At 39.5% G+C, this 25,080-nt stretch overlaps 1 protein-coding gene and 1 long non-coding RNA gene across 4 annotated transcripts in view; one reads left to right on the forward strand and one right to left on the reverse strand.

The window, feature by feature from the left end:
• SLC30A5 (solute carrier family 30 member 5) overlaps nt 1-15,258 on the forward strand; it is a 32,502-nt gene extending 17,244 nt beyond the window's left edge. Inside the window, exons 10-13 of one of the 3 annotated variants that reach the window (XM_031666199.1) lie at nt 2,195-2,396; nt 4,604-4,830; nt 6,621-6,749; nt 14,880-15,253. In XM_031666199.1, the coding sequence (XP_031522059.1) occupies nt 2,195-2,396; nt 4,604-4,830; nt 6,621-6,749; nt 14,880-15,152 (831 nt within the window). In that variant the 3' untranslated portion in view covers nt 15,153-15,253. Of the gene's footprint in view, nt 1-2,194; nt 2,397-4,603; nt 4,831-6,620; nt 6,750-8,379; nt 9,193-14,879 lie in introns of those variants that run through there. The other 2 variants (XM_031666197.1, XM_031666198.1) reach the window with 2 other exon arrangements.
• Nucleotides 6,591-25,080, reverse strand: part of LOC116274906 — a 34,035-nt gene continuing 15,545 nt past the window's right edge. The window contains exons 2-3 of the long non-coding RNA XR_004183731.1: nt 9,265-9,370; nt 6,591-6,725 (exon numbers count right to left, since the gene is read on the reverse strand). This is a non-coding gene — a long non-coding RNA (uncharacterized LOC116274906). The remainder of the gene's footprint in view (nt 6,726-9,264; nt 9,371-25,080) is intronic.

Consider the following 25,080-nt stretch of genomic DNA (forward strand, 5'->3'; position numbering starts at 1 on the left):
TTCTTCCACAATTAAGATTATATAAGTATCTTCAGGACCTGAATTATGTATTATCAACTCGTAAGTTCTAGCACCTGGCTTGTCATAGGAACTCAGTTGTTAAATGACTAAAAGCAGCTCTGAGTCTTGCTGGTGGAAGCATACATGAGTAAAATGTTTCTAGAATAAGTTTGGAAAAATAGACTTTTTTGAGTTTTTAAGAGCTTGTATCCTTTGACATTTAATATTTATCATACATAAACATTCACACAAACATATAGAAGTACATGATTCAGGCCGGGTGTGGTGACTCACGCCTGTAATCCCAGCACTTTGGGAGGCTGAGGTGGTTGGATCACCTGAGGTCAGGAATTTGAGACCAGTCTGGTCCACATAGTGAAACCCCATCTCTACTAAAAATACAAAAATTAGCCGGACGTGGTGGCACACACCTGTAATCCCAGCTAGTTGGGAGGCTGAGGCAGGAGAATCACTTGAGCCAGGTGGCAGAGGCTTCAGTGAGTCCAGGTTGCGCCACTGTACTCCAGCCTGGGTGACAGAGAGACTCTGTCAAAAAAAAAAAAAAAAAAAAGTAGTACATGATTCATTGTACCCTTATTTATAATAGTGAAAAAATGGAAACAATTCACTGTCTACCAGTGAAAAAAGTAATTAAATAAAATTGTTATCTATATAATAGAATACTATGGAGCTACTGAAAAGAATGAGATATATCTGTATATACTGGCATGAAAATATTTACAAGATGTACTAGTGAAAAACAAACTGCAGGCCAGGCGTGGTGGCGGGCGCCTGTAATCCTAGCTGCTTGGGTGGCTGAGGCAGGAGAATTGCTTGAACCTGGGAGGTAGAGGTTGCAATAAGCTGAGATCGTACCACTGCACTTCAGCCTGGGCGACAGAGCGAATCTCTGTCTCAAAATAAGAAAAAAATTGTAAAAGAGTATTATGATTACATTGTTGGTTTTAAAGGGTGTTATGTGTATGTATGTTAGTACATAGATGGAAAATACACCATTTTAAGCATGACTAACCCTTGGTGGTAGAATTATAGGAGACTTTCATCTTCTACATTTTTATTTTCCTGATAAAATACATAATGATGATGTATTTTTCAGTAGGGGAGAAGGAGTACTTATGAGATGATGGAGTCTCTGTAAGCAGTACTTGGTTTCATTCAAAGTCATTAACCATCTACAAGCTTATAAAGCCTAATGACATATTAAAATCTGGAGTCAAATGGTCCCAATCACAGGAAGAAGTAAATAATTACTACTTTTGAAAAGTAATTAAAAGTATTTGTCCTTCTCACTTTATATTTTCCTTTTATAAAACAAACGGATTGCTTTAAATTGTAGATGTAGACAAATTAACACCCTGAGCTACTACTATTCAAGATCATTTTGTAAGAGCAGATAATCAAGGATAAGTAACTTTGTTTATCCTTTGGAGTACTATTGTGGCACCATTAAATTAAAGTAATTTCATTCACTTTGTTAAGAAAAAAATGAGAGACCAGGCATAGTGGCTCATGCCTGTAATCCCATAATCCCAACACTTTTGGAGGCCAAGGCGGGAGGATCACTTGAGCCCAGGAGTTTGAGGACAGCCTGGGCAACATAGACCCTGTCTCTACCAAAGAAAAAAGTTTGTTTTTAGTTTAAATAAATGAGCGATTACTATTGTATGTTTGCTTTTTCATTATACTTGTTTTACTTTGGAAAATTTTACTGTGTTTAAGACATAATAAGACCATATTTGGAATCTGCTCATTAGTAAATTATAATTATTTGCATATAAACTGTTCAAATTTACCTAGTAATATAAACAAGATTTCAGGTACAGTGTATGCTTGCCCTAGTAAACAGTACTTTCAAACTCTTAAATAAACAAAACTTGGCATCATTTATTTATATATAAACCATAAACCAAGTACATACCATTCTTAATTGAAATAAGTCCAAATTCCTCTACTTACCAATTTTGCTTGATATTTGAAAGTTAAAATGTTTCTTCTAAAATGTTCTAAAATTCATATTTTTAAAATTTGGACTTACTGAAACCTAGTAAGGTTTTACTGTAAATACTTTCAAAACTGTAAACAGAAAAACATATATAGCTATATAATAACTTTTAAATAACAAGTTTATTTTTAAATTACTAATTTAAAGGGTTTTTTTTCTCCCTTTTGCTAGCCAGTCTCAGTTGGAGGGCTGATAGTAAACCTTATTGGTATCTGTGCCTTTAGCCATGCCCATAGCCATGCCCATGGAGCTTCTCAAGGAAGCTGTCACTCATCTGATCACAGCCATTCACATCATATGCATGGACACAGTGACCATGGGCATGGTCACAGCCACGGATCTGCAGGCGGAGGCATGAATGCTAACATGAGGGGTGAGTCCTTGCAAAATATTATCCTACTTTTCGACTGTGTTCTAAATTGACCCTCTGTGTTTATTTGTATTAAGTTTTGGGCTTCTGGTATGATAAGATTTTTAAAAAGCAATCTGTGAGTAAAAGAAAGGTCTGAAGCTATCGCTATAGAAAATACTCTTACGTGAACACACATAAAATTAAATATTTTTCAGCCTTTATAAAAAGGGATATTCTGGTTGGGGGTGTGGTGGTTCACGCCTGTTAATCCCAGCAATTTGGGAAGCTGAGGCGGGAATACCACCTGAGGACAGGAGTTTGAGACCAGCCTGGCCAATATGGTGAAACCCTATCTCTACTAAAAATTCAAAAATTAGCCGGGCATGGTGGCGGGTGCCTGTAATCCCAGCTACGCAGGAGGCCGAGGCCGGAGAATCCCTTGAACCCAGGAGGCAGAGGTTGCAGTGATCCAAGATCGCACTACTGCACTCCAGCCTGGGAGACACAGCGAGACTCCATCTCAAAAAATTTAAAAAAAAAAATTAAAAAGGAACATTTTATACTTTTTTTGGCAACACATATACTAAAATTAGAAGAGTACAGCAAAGATTAGCATGGCATCTAATTTAAAAAAATAAATAAGTTCTATAATATGTGACAACATAGATGAACTTTAAGGACATTATGCCAAGTGAAATAAGCCAGTCATGGAAAGATAGATACTGCATGCTTCCACTTACATGGGATGAAATTCATAGAACCAAAGGATAGATTGATGGTGACTAGGATGAGGGGGAAATGGAGGTCACTAACCCACAGGTGTAAAGTATTAATGGCAAGACGAACAAGTTCTAGAGATCTGCTGTACAACATTGTACCTAAAGTCATTGATAATGTTTTGTGCACTTAAAATTTTCTTGTTAATTGTTCTTACCACAATAAAATTTTAAAAATTTTAATGAAAATGAATCTTGCTGTAGAACACAGAAAAAAAAATAAAATGAAAATAAAAATATAGCAGGAATTCTGATGTCACAGAAATTTTTTTTTTTTTTTCTTTTGAGATGGAGTTTTGCTCTTGTTGCAAAGCTGGAGTGCAATGGCACAATCACGGCTCACCACAACCTCCACCTCCTGGGTTCAAGTGATTCTCCTGCCTTAGCCTCCTGAGTAGCTGAGATTACAGGCATGCACTACCACACCCGGCTAATTTTGTTGGGTTTTTTTGTTTTGTTTTGTTTTTTAATAGAGATGGGTTTTCTCCATGTTGATCAAGCTGGTCTCAAACTCCTGACCTCAGGTGATCCGCCCATCTCAGCCTCCCAAAGTGCTGGGATTACAGGTGTGAGCCACCATGCCCGGCCGTCACAGAAAATTTTTTAAAAAGAAAATGAGGCCAGGCACAGTGGCTCACATCTGTAATCCTAGCACTTTGGGAGGCCGAGGTAGGCAGATCACCTGAGGTCGGGAGTTCAAGATCTGTCCCTCCAACATGGCGAAACCCTGTCTCTACTAAAAATACAAAACAGCTGGGTGTGGTGGCAGGCGCCTGTAGTCAGTCTCAGCTACTCAGGAGGCTGAGGCACGAAAATCCCTTGAACCTGAGAGGTGGAGGTTGCAGTGAGCCAAGATTACACCACTTTACTCCAGCCTGGGCAACAGAGTGAGACTCTGTATCAAAAAAAAAAAAAAGAAAATGAAAATATATTTGTTCTTAAATGTTAGTGTTTAAATGATTATAATTATAGAGTCCTTTTCATAGTAACAGCTGAATAGATATTAGTTGCAAGGTAAATACAGTGTGCCATTATGAACCCTCATTACAAAAAGGAAATTCTTACTCCTTTTTTAGAAACTTTTACTGCACTATAAAAAAAATGGAGGAAGTACTAATCATTTATTATGATGAATTGTTTATTCTGATTGCTTAATATAAATAATTTGGGTAATGTCAAAACTTGCCTCAAGTATGATTTTTGGGAAGCCTTTCCAGACAAAGTACACCATAAAATTCAGCACGCTGTGTCATGAATGCCCATGTCCTTATATTTTTACCACTGTATTCTGAATTCCTTGAGGGCAGTGATCATGTTTTAGGCATTTTGAAGTAGTAGCCAGTAGCAAAGTATGTGGTACACTGTAGGTGTCCAGTAATATTGGTAGAATGTATTTAAAAACTAAATTAGATGTGCCTTAATTTTTAATGTCCTTATATATTTTATTTGTAGGTGTATTTCTACATGTTTTGGCAGATACACTTGGCAGCATTGGTGTGATTGTATCCACAATTCTTATAGAGCAGTTTGGATGGTTCATCGCTGACCCGCTCTGTTCTCTTTTTATTGCTGTATTAATATTTCTCAGTGTTGTTCCACTAATTAAAGATGCCTGCCAGGTTCTACTCCTGAGATTGCCACCAGAATATGAAAAAGAACTACATATTGCTTTAGAAAAGGTACTGTATGTAATTTCTTCACTACTTTCTTCCTTGAAAATCACATTTTTGAAGTCTTTGCTGGAAATAAAATAAACACCCAAATAAATAATAAAACAAAACAAAAAGAGGCCAAAAAAGAAATATAAAGTAGCATTTAAAATTTAATAAGTTGACCTAACAAGAAATATGCAAGGTATAAATGAGAAAAATACAGTTTTATTTAAAGGACATAAAACAGTGACTGAGTAGATGGATGAGATTTTCTTGGATGAGAAGACTCTTTATTATAATGATGTTGATTTTATTTTATTTAGATTTCAATTTAGTTGCCTTCATTGGATATTTTTGTTTATGGTTTGTGATGTTCTAAAATTATTTGGAACTTACTTGGAAGAGTTAGTGCTTGAGAATAAGAAAACATACAGAATTAATTAATAGGATCCTACTTTGTAATTATAAAGTAACAGAATTAAGTGACAAAACTAATAGTTTGGTCCTTGCGTAAGAATAAAGACATAAATCAACTTTTAAAAAAATAATAAGTTCCCATTCTTGTGACCTGGGATTGGTTCCTGGGCAGTGCAAAAAAAAAAAAAAAAAAAAAAGTAACAATAATAATAATAGGTCGTCTGTAAAAGAAGAAATAATAAAAAATGAAAATAAATGAAGAATTATGGTATATAGCATAAAAGAAGAAATAAAAATAATAGGTTGTCCAGAAACAGACACAGGAGTTTATAGAATTCAGTATATAGCAATGATGGTATTTTAGATCACTGGGGAGAAATAGTTGACATAAACAACCCACTTTCGGTTAATTCTCTACTTGGTGGGGGAAAAAAAGCTATTATCTCTATGCCATATTACATAAAAATACATTTCCAGTGGATTAAATATGTAAATGACAAAAAAATTATGAAACTACTAAACAGAAAAATATTTTTGTTTGTTTTTTGAGACGGAGTCTTGCTCTGTTGTCAGGCTGGAGTGGAGGGGCACGATCCCAACTCACTGCAACCTCCGCCTCCCACGTTCAAGCGATTCTCCTGCCTCAGCCTCCCAAGTTGCTGGGATTACAGGCCTACTACACCCAGCTAATTTTTATATTTTAGTACAGACGGGGTTTCGCCATGTTGGCGAGGCTGGACTTGAACTCCTGATCTCAAGCTATCCACCCACCTCGGCCTCCCAAAGTGCTGGGATTAGAGGTGTGAGCCACCACGCCTGGCCAGAAAAATATGTTTATAATCACGAAGATAGGGAAAGCCTTTTTAATATACTTGAAACCAGAAGCCAGACGTGGTGGCAGGCGCCTATAGTCCCAGCTACTTGGGAGGCTGAGGCAGGAGAATTGCTTGAACCCAGGAGGCAGAGGTTGCAGTGAGCCGAGATGGTGCCACTGCACTCCAGCCTGGTGACAGAGCAAGACTCCGTCTCAAAAAAAAACAAAAACAAACAAAATAAAGATACCTGTAAGACCCATTTGCCTTCCAACTCCGAACTGCCATACGAGCATCATTCCTAAATGAGATATCTTTTTTCCCCCACACATCTGTAGCTTCCAGAAATAGATCAGAATATTTTAGGCACCTTTACTTTAAGCTAATTTCCCATCTTCTATTGCTTCCTGCTTCTGGCTTCTCCTCATTATGGCTGGTTTTTTGTTTGGTTTGTTTTGTTTTTTTAATAAGCTTAATAGTGATCCTGGACCAAGGAACCTGTGTGTTTACTTTCTGTCAGAAAGTATCTCCATTGTGTTGTGTAAAGGAGCCTGTATGACCGTTTATATCACCTCTTTTATTTGACAGATACAGAAAATTGAAGGATTAATATCATACCGAGACCCCCATTTTTGGCGTCATTCTGCTAGTATTGTGGCAGGAACGATTCATATACAGGTGACATCTGATGTGCTAGAACAAAGAATAGTACAGCAGGTAAAATATTTTGTTTTTAAAGTAATTTCAGTTGAGGTAATTCATACCCCAAATTGTATACCTCATAAGTTATATGGCTCAGTAGTCATTTACTATTCAAAAATATCAATCTTCCAACTCTTTTTTTTTTTTTTTTGAGACAGGGTCTCACTCTGTTGCCCAGGCTGGAGTGCAGTGGCATGATCTCGGCCCACTGCAACCTCCGCCTCCTGGGTTCAAGCAGTTCTCCCTAACTCAGCCTCCCAAGTCACTAGGATTATAGGCACCCGTCACCATGCCCGCCTATTTTTTTTTTTTTTTTTTTTGTATTTTTGGTAGAGACGGGGTTTTGCTATGTTGGCCAGTCTAGTCTCAAACTCCTGACCTCAGGTGATCTACCCACCTCGACCTCCCAAAGAACGATGGTTCACAGGCGAGCCATCGTTCCCAGCCTAATCTTCCAACTCTGTAATGATAATATCACTTACTTTTTATGTCTAGATTTGTTTTATATCTAAAAATTGCTAAAATTAATGAAGTTTTGTGTTTAGAGGATAAGCTTTAGTTAATGTAAAAAAATTCATTTATGAATTTGGTTCATCTTGGTTCCCAGTAGATTATCAAAAAATAAGTTATTATAAATATACTCCTAAATTAGTAATAATCAACTTGGCAGGGTATATGCTATGTTTGGAGATAGCGATCAGAATAGTTACTAAAAGCCCTATTCTAAATGTGCCAAATTGGAAACAATGGCTGTTTTCTTTTTCTACTGTGAATGTCAAATCAGTAATTTACTGACCTAAAAGAGTCTAATATTTTAACTAACTAAATGATGAACATTACTTTGAAGATTTATCTTGGACTACTGTAACTGTTTGTTTGTTTGTTTACTCATTCATTTTAGAGACAAGATCTCACTGTGTTGCCCAGGCTGGTCTCAAACTCCTGGGTTCAAGCGATCCTCCTGCCTCAGCCTTCCTGGGCCACTGTGCCCGGCCTGTAACTATTTTAAAAATGTGACACAGGTTTGGCCAGGCACGGTGGCTCAAGCCTGTAATCCCAGCACTTTGGGAGGCCGAGGCGGGTGGATCACGAGGTCAGGAGATCAAGACCATCCTGGCTTACATGGTGAAACCCCGTCTCTACTAAAAATACAAAAAACTAGCCAGGGTGGTGGCGGGCGCCTGTAGTCCCAGCTACTCAGAGGCTGAGGCGGGAGAATGGCGTGAACCCGGGAGGCGGAGCTTGCAGTGAGCCGAGATCGTGCCACTGCACTCCAGCCTGGGTGACACAGCGAGACTCCGTCTCAAAAAAAAAAAAAAAAAAAAGTGACACAGGTTTAATATTCCTTATCTAAAATGCTTGGACCAGAAGTGTTTTCGATTTGGGATTTTTTTTTTTTTAATACTCGCCTTACACTTACCAGTTGAGCATCCCTAATCTGAAAATCCAAATCCAAAATGCTCCAATGAGCATTTCCTTTTAGCACTATCTTGGCACTCAAAAAGTTTCAGATTTTAGAGCATCTCAGATTTCATATTTTCAGATTAAAGATACTCAACCCATATCAACAATGTACAGCATATTAAGACATATGTACTAAATGCATTACTCTAAATGCTTCAAAATGTATGGATTTTTATAACAGGTTACAGGAATACTTAAAGATGCTGGAGTAAACAATTTAACAATTCAAGTGGAAAAGGAGGCATACTTTCAACATATGTCTGGCCTAAGTACTGGATTTCATGATGTTCTTGCTATGACAAAACAAATGGAGTCCATGAAATACTGCAAAGATGGTACTTACATCATGTGAGATAACTCAAGAATTACCTCTGGAGTATGAACAATGAAGATTAAATGACTCAGTATTTGTGACATTGCCAGAAGGATAAAATTTCACATTAACTGTACAGAAACAGAGTTCCCTACTACTGGATCAAGGAATCTTTCTTAAAGGAAATTTAAATACAGAATGAAGCATTATGGTACAAGTGGAGTAATTATTTAAATTATGTGTATAAAAGGAATCAAATTTTGAGTAAACATGATGTATTACATCATCTTCAAAAATAGATATGATGGATTCTAGTGAAGACCAAAATTACTTCTGTTTACTTTCTATCAGGAAGCATCTCCATTGTAAATATGTATTTACATGTTTATTACAAAGACCCAAATGAAAAATTTTTAGTCCATTTTTTGCATAGCCTAAGGATAAAATAGGAATAAAAGTTCTATATTTATGGATTTTCTGTATATAAAACTGGTTTCTAATTATAACTTAAGTCCATTAAGTAAAACCTGTATTGCCACTTTAAATGTAAACTAAATTATTTGGGAGAAACTTCAACCACTGATATAAGCAGTGAGAATAGGGAAGTGTATAACATCACGGTTTTTGATGTATTACAAAAATCAACCACTCTATAAAATAAATTTTTTTTACTTTTGGTAATATTTGCAAATGAATAATTTATTAGGTTAAAGAACTTATACTAAGTTGTGTCCATGTTATTCATTTACTTACCATGTTCCTTTAAAGTAGAATATTTCATTTCTTGTTATATATTTGACATTCCAAGCTGCTTATCAAGCTGGTATCCAAGCAGTGGTAAGCTTTCATCCTTTCTTAGCTGCATAATGTTGTGAAACAGCCAGTTAAGACAATCGTAAATAATTGTCAACTCACAGTTGAATTCTCTGCCTATGGAGGTAACTTTTTTCTAATTTCTGGAACATACATAAGAAATACCAAATAATAGGTAGTTATTTCAAAATTTAATAAGTAAAACTTGTCCATAAACATTTGAGCACCATGAAATCAAAATACCCTATAACTACCTTCTATAGTCATATCCAATTTATATTTTTTTATTTCCAGTTGTAACTAGATATGTAGTAAAGTCTCAAAAGACTTTACGATAGATAATAACATGCAGTTTTATCAGCACCAAAGAATGTTGTCCAAAAGAAACTTTTTAATACCTGTCTATTTATAACCATTTGAATATTTTCATTCTTATATTAAGAATTTTGATAAGTAGGTTGAATTTAGTATGAGTACTATTTTCTTATATATAACACAATGGCAAACATGTATTATAAATCATATTTTTGTCTTACCAATTTTAATATATGAGGGATTTTAGAAATTTGTTGTAAGTTATTTTTATATTTCTTGTCTTTTGCATATTTTTTTGCCAAAATCTTCAATACATATTAAAATTTTTGAGTGGTGGGAAAATAATTGCATATTGATGTTTTAATGCAATTTTTGTACATTAAAAAAAATTTAAGTAGATAGGTGCAATAAATATTACACCAAAGTTAAAATTGTCATTTCCCTTAGAAGACATATAAACAGCAAAAAAATAATTGATTGTGAGATATTAGAGTAAGAGAGAGAGCGGGGGCTGAAGGTTAGGGAGGTACAATTAGAAAGTATGAAAACTCTAATACTGAAAGCACCAGGGTACTGTGTTTCAGCTCATGCAAATCATGCAACTAGGCCAGGTGCAGTGTCTCATGCCTGAAATCATGGCACTTTGGGAGGCTAAAGTGAAAGGATAGCTTGAGCCCAGGAGTTTGAGAACAGCCTGAGCAACATAGCAAGATTCCATCTCTACAAAAATTTTTAAAAATTAGCTGAGACATGGTGGCACACACCTCTTGGGAGGCTGAGGCAGGAGGATTGCTTGAGCCTAGGAGGCCAAGGCTGCAATGAGTCATGATGGCACCACTGCTCTCTAACCTGGGTGACACAGCAAGATCTTACCTCAAAAAAAAAAAAATTCATGCAACTTTAGGCAAATCAGCCTCTCTGAGGTATCTTTTTATTTTTTTTCCTCATACATAAACTAAATAAAACCTGCTCAAATCTACTGCACAGGATTTGGGAGCAAAAAGTATAATGTGTATGGAAATGCAATGGAAGTTGAAAAAGGCTAAAGTCAAAGAATTGTTACTATTTTAAGCCTGACTTCAAAGGTAGCCATCATTAACTTGTCTCTTTTTTTCTATAAATCAGCATCTCAAGAGATTAATTAGATGTTTAATGTATAAATAAGTTAAAAATAATATCCAAAATAGAAGCCTGTTTTGAGGGAGGGGAGTGTGGATTTTTTTTTTTTTCAGAGACAAGGTCTCACTCTGTTGCCCAGGCTGGAGTTCAATGACATGATCATAGCTCACTGCAGCCTTGAACTCCTGGGCTCAAGCAATCCTCCCACCTCAGCCTCTCCAGTAGGTAGGACTGCAGGTGCACACTACTATGCCCAGCTAATTTATTATTTGTTTGTAGAGACAGGGTTGCAACATGTTGCCCTTGCAAGTCTCGGAACTCCTCGGCTCAAGTGATCCTCCCACCTCTTTTTCCCAAAGTATTAGGATTGTAGGCGTGAGCCACTGCACCTGGCCCAGAAGCCTGTCTAATAGTTCATTTGCCCCAAGAAAGGTGATGATGGTTGTATACCACACCTATTAAATTATCTTCCTTCCCTTTCTCTCCAACCATTGTTTTCTATTATTACCAATTTGGGAGCTCATGATGTAGACTTAGAATAAATTTTACATCTTTTATAATATAAATTTATTGTTTCTTTTTTTTTTTTTTTTTTTTTTGAGACAGAGTCTCGCTGTGTCGCCCAGGCTGGAGTGCAGTGGCCAGATCTCGGCTCACTGCAAGCTCCGCCTCCCGGGTTTACGCCATTCTCCTGCCTCAGCCTCCCGACTAGCTGGGACTACAGGCGCCCGCCACCTCGCCCGGCTAGTTTTTTGTATTTTTTAGTAGAGACGGGATTTCACCGGGTTAGCCAGGATGGTCCCGATCTCCTGACCTCGTGATCTGCCCGTCTCGGCCTCCCAAAGTGCTGGAATTACAGGCTTGAGCCACCGCGCCTGGCCAAATTTATTGTTTCTTTAACGTGATAACTGATCAAGGCCCAGCACAGTGGCTTACACCTATAATCCCAGCACTTTGGGAAGCTGAGACAGGAGGATCACCTAAGCCCAGGAGTTCGAGACCAGCCTGAGCATCTCTAAAAAAAAAAAAACAGAAATAACTGATCAAACTTTAAACTTTTCTAATTTCATCAGAAAATTAAGCTACATAATTCGATATCTCTAACCAAAGGATCCTGGTTTTACTTCAGATTATGATTCTCCCCTAAAATGTCTACTATAGTAATGCAGAGGTGTGTGTTTTTACTAGTTAATAGTCACATGGTCCAAAGTTCAGAAGAGTAAATGGCATAAAGACTTCCACTTCTTTCACTCATATACACAGCTCTCTTGTCTAGAAACGACCATTCTTGTCAGTTTCTAGACTATCTTTCCAGATATTATATGCATACACAAGAAAAAAGTGTATATTATTTTTCACTTAGAAATTATTCCATAATTAAAACAGTAAAAAGCATTCTTTTTTTAGCTGCCTAATAACTCCATTAATGGATTTTTTTTTTTAAGATTGGATCTAATCTTTTGCTATTCTAGACAATACTAATATGAATAGCCTTATACAGACATTTTGCATGTGTGCAAATAAATATGTGGAATTCCTACAAGTGGAATTTCAGAGTCAAAGGGTTTGGAACGTTTATAAATTTGAAAAATATTACTAAATTTTACTCCATTGAGATTGTAACAGCTTACCCTCCCGCCAGCAATGTTAGATGTCTTAAAATGGAAATAGAGAAACATTTCTTATGGCCTAAATTAGTAGCAAATTAAATATATAGGGAGATTATATTTAGATGGCTGAGCTCAGTTATAAAGCCACTAAAGTTCATTTCATTTTAGAGTGATTTTCCAGAAGGAAAATGTTCTGGTAAATTAATTATTTAATTTAATTAAAACGGTAAATTACCAATTTTTTTTTTTTTTTTGACAGTCTTGCTCTGTCACACAGGCTGGAGTGTAGTGGTGCGATCTCTGCTCACTGCAACCTCCACCTCCCAGGTTGAACTGATTTTCCTGCCTCAGTCTCCCGAGTAGCTGGGACTACAGGCACGTGCTCACCATGCCCAGCTAATTTTGTAGTTTTAGAGACACCATGTTGGCCAGGCTGGTCTGGAACTCCTATCCTCAGGCAATCGGCCTGCCTCAGCCTCCCAAAATGTTGGGATTACAGGCATGAGCCACCATACCCGGCCCTTTTTCTGTCTTATTCCTTGTATCCATAGCACATTTCTGACACAGGTGTTCAAAGATGGTTATATGCAGTGCATATAGAAACACTGTTCTGTTACATATTTTCTTTCCTGATATTTTTATTAAGGTGTTTTTAACATAGAATAAATTGCCTGGGCGTGGTGGCTCACGCCTGTAATCCCAGCACTTTGGGAGGCTGAGGTGGGCAGATCACGATGTCAGGAGATTGAGACCATCCTGGCCAACATGGTGAAACCCTGTCTCTACAAAAAATACAAAAAAATTAGCTGGGCTGGGTGCGGTGGCTCACGCCTACAATCCCAGCACTTTGAGAGGCCAAGGTGGGTGGATCATGAGGTCAGGAGTTCGAGACCATCCTGACCAACATGATGAAACCCCGTCTCTACTTAAAAAAAAAAAAATACAAAACAGCCAGGCCTGGTGGCTTGCGCCTGTAATCCCAGCTACTCAGGAGGCTGAGACAGGAGAACCGCTTGAACGCGGGAGGTGGAGGTTGCAGGAGCCGAGATCATGCCATTGCACTCCAGCCTGGGCAACAGAGTGACACTCCATCTCAAAAAGAAAAAAATTAGCTGGGCGTGGTGGTGTGTGCCTATAATCCCAGCTACTCAGGAGGCTGAGGGCAGGAGAATCACTTGAACCAGGGAGTCAGGGGTTGCAGTGAGCCAAGGTGGCGCCACTGCACTCCAGCCTGGCAAGAGAGCAATACTCTGTCTCAAAAGACAGACAAACAAAAATCATAGAATAAACTACAGGGATCGTAAGTGCTCAGTTCAGTGAAGTGGTGAGGATATGGAGCAACTGGAACTCACTGCTAAAATTAAGTAATACATGCATCCTGTGACCCAGCATTTTCACTCCCAGGTATTTCACTCCTAGGTATTCATATTTCACAATATGAAGCATGTGTTTACAAAAAGACTTGTACAAGAATATGTATTCGTAATAGCAAAAAAAACTAGAAACAACCCAAATGTCCATCAATAAGAGAATGGATAAGTCAATTGTCGTGTATTCATAATGGAATAATAAGCAGTAAAAAATAAAATTACCATTACATTTAGAAGAATCTCAAAAACATATTAAGCGAAAGAAGGCAGACATAAGAGAGTTCATACTGTATTCATTTCATTTATAAGAAGTCCAGAGGGCACGGCGGCTCACACCTGTAATCCCAGCAATTTGGGAGGCCAAGGTGGGCAGATTGCTTGAGCTCAGGAGTTCAAGATCAGTCTGGGCCATGTGGCAAGACCCCATCTCTAAAAAAATACAAAAATTACCCAGTCACGGTGGCATGCACCTGTGGTCCCATCATTTGGGAAGCTGAGATAGGAGGATCACTCTTGAGCCCAGGTTGAGGCTATAGTAAGCTGTGATTGTACCACTGCACTCCAGCCTGGGAGGCAGAGTGAGATCCTGTCTCAAAAACTTTTTTTCAAATTCATGTATATGAAGTCCAAGAACAGATAAGACTAATACATACTGATAGAGCACAGAAAGTGGGTTTGTATTAGTTTTCTATTGCTGTTGTAACAAATTACCACAAACTTAGTGGCTTAACATGCATTTTCAACCTGAGAAGGCTGATTAGTAAAAGATTTTTTTAAAAAACACCAATTCATTGCCTTAGTTCTGTGGGTCACAAGTCCAGGATGAGGCTCATTGGGCCAAGTTCAGGGTGTCAGCTGGGCTGTGTTTCTTCCTGGAGGATCTACAGGAGAATCTGTTTCCTTGGTCATTAAGGCTTTTGGCTGAATTTAGTCCTTATAGACATAAAGCCGTGGTCCCTGTCTCTTCACTGGTGTTCCCAACTTCTAGAGGCCACCTGCATTCCTTGCTTGTGGTCCCCTTCCTCCATCTTCACAACCAGCAAGAGTGGGTCACATAGTTCTCATGCTTCAGATCTCTCCTCCCTCTTCTTTCACCACTGCACCTCTCTGACCTGTTCTCCTTTCCTCTTCTACTTCTAAGGACTCATGCGATTGCACTGGGCCCACCCAGGTAATCCAGGATATCCTCCCCATCTCAAAGTCTTCAAAGTTCCATTTGCCAGGTAAGGTAACATATTCACAGGTTCCAGGCATTAGGGCATGGACATCTTTGGAAGGTCCTTATTCTGGTCATCTTGGGAAAATAAGAGATTTGTTGGAAAGGGGCAGGAAGGATCTCTTTGGAGTGATGGAAATGTTCTGTATCTTGATCAGGGTGGTGGTTACACATGTGTATACAGTTGTCAAGTCTTAAATTATAATTTCTACATTATGGCATTTTCTTTTTCGAGTATTTTTTATTTTGCTTTAATTATTTAGAAGCTACTTTGTGCTCGGCACTATATTAAGCACTTTATGTAATCATCTTGTACTTTTTTTTTTTTACTTCTAGTACACTGATATTATCACATATTAAGTTTGCTTTAGGCCGGGCACTGTGGCTCATGCCTGTAATCTCAGCACTGTGGGAGGCCAAGGCGGGCCAATCACTTGAGGCCAGGAGTTAGAGACCAGCCTGCCCAACATGGCAAAACCCTGTCTCTATAAAAAATACAAAAAGTGGCCAGTTATGGTGGTTCACGCCTGCAGTCCCAGCTACTTGAGAGGCTGAGGCGGGAGGATTGCTTGAGCCCAGGAGGTGGAGGTTGCAGTGAGCCGAGATCACTCCACTGCACTCCAGCCTGGGTGACAGAGCCAGACTCTGTCTCAAAAACAAAAAAAAAAAAGTTTCCTTTAGTTAGTCAAGTTTGATAATGCAGTAAGGTCAACTAGACTCATTCAGGTACATATTATTCCACTTTATGGTTATTTGCTATTTGAATTTAAAACCCAAGGTTTCTCCCTGCAACAAACTTTAATAAATAGATGTGTTAATATTCACACAGTTACAGCAAGCCTGTTTAAGAAAATAATACAATCATTTATGGCTTTTTGTGTTTTATTTATGTTTTTATTTATTTATTTTTAGAGTCTCACTCAGTTGCCAGGCTGGAGAGCAGTGGTGCAATCTGTGCTCACTATAATCTCCACTTCCTGGGTTCAAATGATTCTCCTGCCTCAGCCTCCCACGTAGCTGGGACTACAGGTGCACACCACCACGCCCAGCTAATTTTTGTATTTTTTTTTTTTTAGTAGAGACGGAGTTTCACCATGTTGGCCAGGATGGTCTCGATCTCGACCTTGTGATCCATCCACCCACCTCGGCCTCCCGAAGTGCTGGGATTACAAGCATAAGCCACCGTGCCCGGACTGCGTTTTATTTTTCATTATAATTCTTTTCTTCTGTTATCGCAATTTATGGCTTTTTAAACATTCAATAAATTAACTCATAACAAATACTGAAGGCCTTTACACTAAATACACTGCACTAGGAGCTAGGGATAAAGTCATCAGTAATACAAAGTCCTGCCCTAATGGAGCTTACTTCTAATGTAGAAGACAAGACCAGTATGTAATAAAATGTAGTAAATACTATGAAGAAAAGCAATAACTTACTGAATTTTTGCCATGTTCCAGATGGACACTGTTCTAAACAATAAATATGTGTAATTATTATTTCCATTTTACTGATGCGGAAACTGAAGCAGGAAAAGGTTAATTAACCTGCCCCAAATCATACACGTTGTAAGTGGGAAAGCCAGCTTTCTAAACTAGGCACTCTGGATTCAGGGTTGAGACTTAACTAAAGCAGGGTTCAAGGACAGACTTATAGAGGTGCCAGAGAGTGGCTGAAGAGGATTTCTATGGAAGAAGACTTCAGCACTGCAGTGAAGTCAGGAGGCAGACAGTCTCCAGGATTCTAAACCATCTTCTACTAACAACTACTATTCTAGACTGAGAGAACATCAAATGAAATGCAAGGACATTTGAGACAGGAGGTGCTTAGCATGATTTAAAAAAAAAAGAAAGAAAGGAAAAAAAGCAAGAGACCAGTGATAGCAGCAAACTTAGACGGCATGTTGAGAACTTGGAAAGTCTGTGGATGGCTCCAAATAAGGTACTGACTTGAGCCAATGTGTTTCGAAAGTATCAGGGTAGGAGAGCAAGAGTAGAATCTCGGGTACAGTTGGAAGGCTTTTGCTGAAGCTGAAGGGAGAGAGGATGGTGACTTGAATAAAGTAACATATTCATGGCCCCTTATTTGTAAGCTTGCTCTTTAAGATAAAAAGACGAATCAGACACAAACCCTGCCTTCAATATGCTTGTTACAGCAGGGAAGAGAAGACATAAGTAACTCAAACATTAGAGAGATTTGATGCCCTAAGTAAATAGCAAACTTCAGAATGTGGAAGTTACTTTGATTTTATGAGTTGAGTGTTGCTTTGTTGCCAGAATGGAGTGCAGTGGCGTGATTATGGCTCACTGCAGCCTTGAACTCTTGGGCTCAAGTGATCCTCCCACCTCAGCCTCCTTATAGTAGCTGGGACTACAGGTGCGTGCTACCACGCCCAGCTAATTTTTTATTTTTTGTTGAAACAGATTCTATATGGTCCAGGTTGGTCTCAAACTTCCGGGCTCCAGTGATCCTCCCACCTCAGCCTCCCAAAAAGCTGGGATTACAGGAATGAGCCATTAAGTCAGGCAGAGGTTACTTTTAGCTGAAGGGAAGAGGGCAAGGCTAGAAAGAGGAAGTGGCATTTGATAGACCTAAGGGACTGGTAAGCTTTGGAAGTATGATGGTAAAGGGATTCAGTCCACCTGGAGTGAACCATGTAAACCCATCGGCAGTTCAGTTTTACATAATCTTGGCCTACAGACATGGGATAAATAGGTTTACAGTTAGGAAGTTTAGGAGCAGGGATTTGTGGGTATTTGAATACCAGGTTAACGATCTGTTACTCTCTGGCCCAGCACGGCAGCTCACGCCTGTAATCCCGTCACTATGGAAGGCTAAGGCGTGCGAATCACCTGAGGTGAGGAGTTCGAGAGCAGTCTGGCCAACATGGTGAAACCCTGTCTCTACTAAAACTACAAAAATTAGCCAGATATAGTGGCAGGATTACAGGATCTAGGGGATAGCTACTCGGGATGGGTTGGGGGAAGAGGGGCGGCAGACTGAGGCAGGAGAATCGCTTGAACACGGGAGGCAGAGGTTGCAGTGAGCCGAGAAGAGAGACTTCTGTCTCAAAAAAAAAGAAACAATGGCCGGGCGCGGTGGCTCAAGCCTGTAATCCCAGCTCTTTGGGAGGCGGAGACGGGCGGATCACAAGGTCAGGAGATCGAGACCATCCTGGCTAACCCGGTGAAACCCCGTCTCTACTAAAAAATACAAAAAAAAACTAGCTGGGCGAGGTGGCAGGCGCCTGTAGTCCCAGCTACTTGGGAGGCTGAGCCAGGAGAATGGCGTGAGCCCGGGAGGCGGAGCTTGCAGTGAGCTGAGGTCCGGCCACTGTACTCCAGCCTGGGCGACAGAGCAAGACTCCGTCTCAAAAAAAAAAAAAACTATTATTCTCACAGAGGTTGCTGTAAGCCAAGATTGTGCCACTGTACTCTAGCCTGGGCAAAGAGCAAAACTCCATCTCAAAAAATAAAATAAAATAAAATAATAAAATAGATCTATTACTCTTCCTCTCTTTATTGTTTGTTACGAGTTAACTTTACCATACACATGTTAGGTAACCATAAGGGGGTTAGTTGTCTAACCCTGTAAAAAAGCATCAGGTAAATTATACTAACTTACACTTTACAAATGCCTGACTTCAAGCAGACTTTCCTATCGTTGTTTGCCTCGATTTTCCTTAAGAACAGGATAGGCTTGCCTAATATGAAAGACTGCAAATTGATACAGTGGGATGGGCTGGCCTAGGAAAAAGACTCCCCGCCATAGTAGTGATCTAACTGCCAGTGTCTTATTCCCGCATTTTAAGTCATGGGGTTTGGATTCAGTAAATATAAGGTAGATCCCTTGTAGTCCTATGAAATCAAAGGAATAGTCCCAAATTAATCTATGGGAACTATTTTGTTAAAGGTATCTATTTAGTCAACAGATGTGTTAAAGACCTAATATATGTAAAGTAGTGTGTATGATGCAAAAGAGGTATGATATGGTTTCTACCCTCACAGGAAAGCACCGTTTATTGAGCATATACAAATATGTAAAAATAGAGGGCATGAAGAGATGCATGCTGGAAGAAAGGCAAAAGTAATATTGTTTTGAGTTCAGAAGAGGACAAGAACCCCTTTCCCTGGGAGATTAGAAAAACCTTTATGGAGGAGACGGCATATACTGTTGATAATCAGAAAAAAAACAATGGATTAAGCTATGATTATGAAGATTGGCTCAACCATATCCTAGCTCCATAGCAATTCAACTTAAACTCAGAGCTTCAAATTCCTCAACTATGCACACTAGTTTTTGGATCAGTGGTGCCATTCACCTCTTCCCACCCTTGACCCCACCAAATAGCAGATTGTAAAGCACAGGTGAGCACCAGTGTAAGGCTATTAAATTGTGCTTGCGGCCGGGCGCGGTGGCTCACGCCTGTAATCTCAGCACTTTGGGAGGCCGAGACGGGCGGATCACGAGGTCAGGAGATCGAGACCATCCTGGCGAACACGGTGAAACCCCGTCTCTACTAAAAAATACAAAAAACTAGCCGGGCGAGGTGGCGGGCGCCTGTAGTCCCAGCTACTCGGGAGGCTGAGGCAGGAGAATGGCGTAAACCCGGGAGGCGGAGCTTGCAGTGAGCCGAGATCCGGCCACTGCACTCCAGCCTGGGAGACAGAGCCAGACTCCATCTCAAAAATAAATAAATAAATAAATAAATTGTGCTTGCAAGTCTCCTCTGTTACTGAATCCCAGGTTACTCAGCCCCAGCCTTGGAACCTCAGGCTACCGTGCCTTCCAGGAAGACAACTCACTGTGCAAACAGAGTAGCATCAGATACACTAGGAGCTGACTGTGGAAGAGAACCCTTACTTCAATTTCCAGGTCCAGTAGAAGGCCCTCAATCTCTGCCACTTTTCTTTCAGACCTTCTCTTTTATTATTTGCCTTCTCTCTTCATTTCCTTTTAGCTGCCTCTATCTTCTTGCCATCACTTAACTAAGAAAATTGAAGGCCCTACGAGGATTAAACTTAAGCCTTGTAATGGAAGATTTCTCAAATATGTAAGATATTTACTTGTGAAATACTTCACCCCAAGGGACATAACTTATGTCCCAGAGCAGTCTCTGTAGAAAGAGAAACAAGTTCCCCTTGCTGGAGTACTATAATTAATCACAATAAACAGAGCCTCCATGCAAAGGAGGCTTTTTTGCGTAAGAATCAATTCAAGAAAAATTTAAATACCTACAGACCACATTCTAAATATAACAAAAACCGTTTTCACTACCTTCTCAAGTGCTGATTCCAAAACACTCTTACCTCTAAGCCAATTTGCACATTCTCCATGCCCACACACATGCGTACACTGGGATGGGAGTAGGGTCTTATGTGTCTTGAAACTTCATGCCTCAATACGATATTCTGTTACTTGTTTTTTTCTTTAAAGATTTAGAGATTCTTGGCCAAACTTGGTGGCTCATGCCTTTAATCCCAACATTTTGGAAGACTGAGAAAGGAGGATCCCTTGTTTCTAGGAGTTCAAGACCAGCCTAGGCAACATACTGAGATCTCCAACTCTATTAAAAAAAAAAAAAAAAAAAGACAGAGTCTTGCTCTGTCACCCAGGCTGGAGTGTAGTGGCACGATCTTGGCTCACTGCAACCTCTGCCTCCCAGGTTCAAGCAATTCTCCTGCCTCAGCCTCCCAAGTAGCTGGGATTACAGGTACCCGCCACCACACTCAGCTAATTTTTTGTATTTTTAGTACAGACCGGGTTTCACTGTGTTGCCCAGGCTGGTCTTGAACTCCTGAGCTCGAGTGATCCCCCTACCTTGGCCTCCCAAAGTGCTAGGATTACAGGCATGGGCCACTGCTTCCAGCCCACAGAATATTCTTAAATGATACTCGAGAAATTTTTTTCTTTTTTTGATTAAAACAGAGACAGGGTCTCACTATGTTGCCCAGGCTGGTCTGGAACTCCTGGCCTCAAGCCATCCTCCTACCTCAGCCTCCTAAAGTGTGGGATTATAGGCATAAGCCACTGTAACTTTTAATATGTTTTCCTTTGTGGGGGAGGACTTTTTATTGTATAACCTCCCTGATCATTACAGACAGCATCTAAAACCTGAATTTTTAAAACTTTCAACTTTTATAATAGATGAAAGAGTACATGTGCAGGTTGGTTACATGGGTAAATTGTGTGATGCTGAGGCTTGGGGTCCCAACTATCCCATCACTCAGGCAGTAAGGATAGTGCCCAACAGGTGGTTCTTCAGCCCACATCCCACTCCCTCCCCATCTAATGATCCCCAGTGTCTGTTTTTCTTTACATTTACATGTATTCATTGTTTAGCTCCCACTTAGAAGTGAGGACATGCAGTATTTTGTTTTCTATTCTTGCATTAGATCACTTAGGATAATGGCCTTCAACTCCATCCATGTTGCTGCAAAGGATATTATTCTTCTTCTTTATGGCTGCATGGTATTTAATGGTATATATGTACCACATTTTCTTTATTCAATCCACCATTGATGGGCACCTAGATTGATTCCATGACTTTGCTATAGTAAACAGTACTGTGATAAACATATGAGTTCAGGTGTCTTCTTTTTTTAAGTTTTTTGTTTGTTGGTTTTTTTTGAGACAGAGTCTCACTCTGTCATGCAGGCTGTAATGCAGTGGCGTGATCTCGGCTCACAGCAACCTCTGCCTCTCAGGTTAAAGAGATTCTCCTGCCTCAGCTTCCTAAGCAGCTGGAATTACAGGCATGCACCACCATGCCTGGCTAATTTTTTTTTTTTTTTTTTGGTATTTTTAGTAGAGACGGGGTTTCACCATGTTGGTCAGGCTGGTCTCCAACTCCTGACCTCAAATGATCTGCTCACCTCGCCCTCCCAAAGGGCTGCAATTACAGGCATGAACCAGGTGTCTTTTTTTTTTTTTTTTTTTTTTTTGGAGACAGAGTCTCGCTCTGTTGCCCAGGCTGGAATGCTATGGCGTAATCTCAGCTCACTGCAAACTCCACCTCCCAGGTTCAAGCGATTCTCCTGCCTCAGCCTCCCAAAGAGCTGGGATTACGGGCGTGAGCCACCACATCCAGCTAATTTTTTTATTTTTAGTAGAGACGAGGTTTCACCATGTTGGCCAGGCTAGTCTCGAACTCCTGACCTCAAGTGATCCACCCACCTCAGCCTCCCGAAGTGCTGGGACTATAGGAGTGAGCCACCTCGCCCAGCCAAGCCAGGCATCTTTTTGATAAAACAACTTCTGTTCCTTTGGGTAGAAACCCAGTAGTAGGATTCCAGGGTAGAATGATAGTTTTATTTTTAGTTATTTGAGAAATCTCCATACTGTTTTCCACAGGATTTAACAAATTTACATTCCTATCAACAGTGTGTAAGCATTCGATTTTCTCTGCATCCTTGCCAACAGCTATTATTTTTTGACTTTTTAATAGTAGCCATTCTGACTAGTGTGAGACAGTATCTCCATTTGGTTTTAATTTGCATGTCTCTTATGTAAATCATAACCTTTTGTTAAACCAATATTCAGTGTTTCCAATATTATGACTATAAATTGCCACAATGCCCTGTGTACCATATTATGATTATATTTCCATTTACCATATTAACTTCTAGTTTGCTCCAGGTTTAATATGGCCTTTTTTGTTTGTTTGTTTGTTTTCGGGTTTGGTTTTTTTGTTTTTTTCTTTGAAACAGAGTCTCACTCTGTTGCCAGGCTGGAGTGCAGTGGCGTGATCCCAGCTCACTGCAACCTCAGTCTCCTGGGTTCAAGCGATTATCCTGCCTCAGCCTCCCGAGTAGCTAGGAATACAATCATGTGCCACCACATCCAGCTAATTTTTGTATTTTTAGTAGAGACGGGTTTTCACCGTGTTAGCCAGGATGGTCTCGATCTCCTGACCTCGTGATCCACCCGCCTGGGCCTCCCAAAGTGCTAGGATTACAGGCATGAGCCACAGCACCCAGCCATGGCCTTGTTTTTTATCATTTGACTAGTTTTATAAATTTCTTCTCAGTCTGTTCCAATACATCAGCTACCAATTTTATTTATTTATTTTTTTGCTTGGAGATGTCCCTCTTAGAGCCTACTGTCCTTGTCATTCTACTTCAGGCTTCACTGATTGCTCTCTGGGTCTGTTGATGGACACTTATGTTGCTTCCAAATCTTGGTTATTGTAAATAGTACTACAATAAACATGAGAGTGCAGATATTTCTTCAACATACTAACAGTCTTTCTTTTGGGTATATACCTAGCAGGGGAATTGCTGGATTATATGGGAGCTCTATTTTTAGTTTTTTGATGAACCTCCAAATTGTTCTCCATAGTGGTTGTGCTAATTTACATTCACATCTACAGTGGACAAGGGTTCCCTTTTCTCCACATCCTCGCCAGTGTTTGTTATTGCCTGTCTTCTGGCTATAAGCCTTTTTATTTTATTTATTTATTTATTTTTTTGAGACAGAGTCTCACTCTGTCACCTAAGCTGGAGTGCAGTGGCATGATCTCAGCTCACTGCAGTCACCGACTCCTGGGTTCCAGCAATTCTCCTGCCTCAGCCTCTCAAGTAGCTGGGATTACAGGGGCGTGCAACCATGCCTGGCTAATTTTTGTATTATTAGTAGAGACAAGGTTTTGACATGTTGGCCAGGCTGGTCTCGATCTCCTGAACTCAAGTGATCCGCCTGCCTCAGCCTCCCCAAGTGCTGGGATTACAGGCATGAACCTGGCCAATATAAGTCATTTTAACTGAAGTGAGATGATATCTCATTGCAGTTTTGATTTGCATTTCTCTGATGCTCAATGCTGTTGAACTCCTTTCATAAATGTGTTTGCCATTTGTATGTCTTTTGAGAAATGTCTATTCAGCTCTTTTGCCCATTTTTAAATCAGATTATTAGATTTTTTACTATAGAGTTGTTTGAGCTCCTTACATATTCTGGTTATTAATCGTTTGTCAAATGGATAGTTTGCAAATATCTTCTCCCATTCTGTGGGTTTCTCTACAACATTGTTTCCTTTGCTCGGCAGAAGCTTTTTAACTTGATATAATCCTACTTGTACATTTTGGCTTTGGCTGCCTGTGTTTATGGTATGTTACTCAAGAGCTCTGCCCAGTCCAATGATCCTAGAGAGTTTCCCCAGTGTGTTCTTTTAGTAGTTTCATAGTTTAGAAGTCTTGGATTTAAATGCTTAATACATTTTTATTTGATTTTCATAGATGGCAAGAGATAAGGATCTAGTTTCATTCTTATGCATATGGATATCCAGCTTTCCTAGCACCATTTATTGCAGAGACTGTCTTTCCCCATTGTATGTTATTGGCACCTCTGTTGAATATAAGTTCACTGTACATGTATGGATTTGTTTCTGGGTTCTCTATTCTGTTCATTGGTCTATGTGTCTGTTTTATGCCCATGCCATGCTGTTTTGGTTATTGTAGCTCTGTAGTATAATTTGAAGTCAGGTAGTGTGATTCTTCCACTTTTGTTCTTTTTGCTCACAATAGCTTTGGCTATTCTGAGTGTTTTGTGATTCCACATAAATTTTAGGATTCATTTTTTTCTATTCTGTGAAGAATGTCATTGGTATATTGATAGGGATTGCACTGAATCTGTAGATTGTTTTAGGTTGTATGGGCATTTTAACAATATTGATTCTTCCAATCCATGAACATGAAATATTTTTCCATTTTTTTGTGTCTTCTTCAATTTCTTTCACCAATGATTATAGTTTTCGTTGTAGAGATCTTTCACTTCTTTGGTTAATTTCTAGGTTTTGAATTTCATTTGTAGCTAATGTGAATGGAATTATGTTCTCAATTTCTTTTTCAGATAGTTTGCTGTTGGCATATAAAAATACTACTGATTTTCAGCTGGGTTCAGAGGCTCATACCTGTACTTCTAGCACTTTGGGAGGCCAAGGCAAGCAGATCACATGAGGCCAGGAGTTCGAGACCAGACTAGCCAACATGGTGAAACCTTGTCTCTACTAAAAATACAACAATTAGCTGGCCATGCTTATCTGTAGTCCCAGGTACTTGGGAGACTGAGGCAGGAGAATTTTTTGAACCCAGGAGGCAGAAGCTGCCATGAGCTGAGATTGGGAAACTGC

This window comes from Papio anubis, chromosome 5 (genome assembly GCF_008728515.1).
Source record: "Papio anubis isolate 15944 chromosome 5, Panubis1.0, whole genome shotgun sequence".
Taxonomy (NCBI): domain Eukaryota; kingdom Metazoa; phylum Chordata; class Mammalia; order Primates; family Cercopithecidae; genus Papio; species Papio anubis.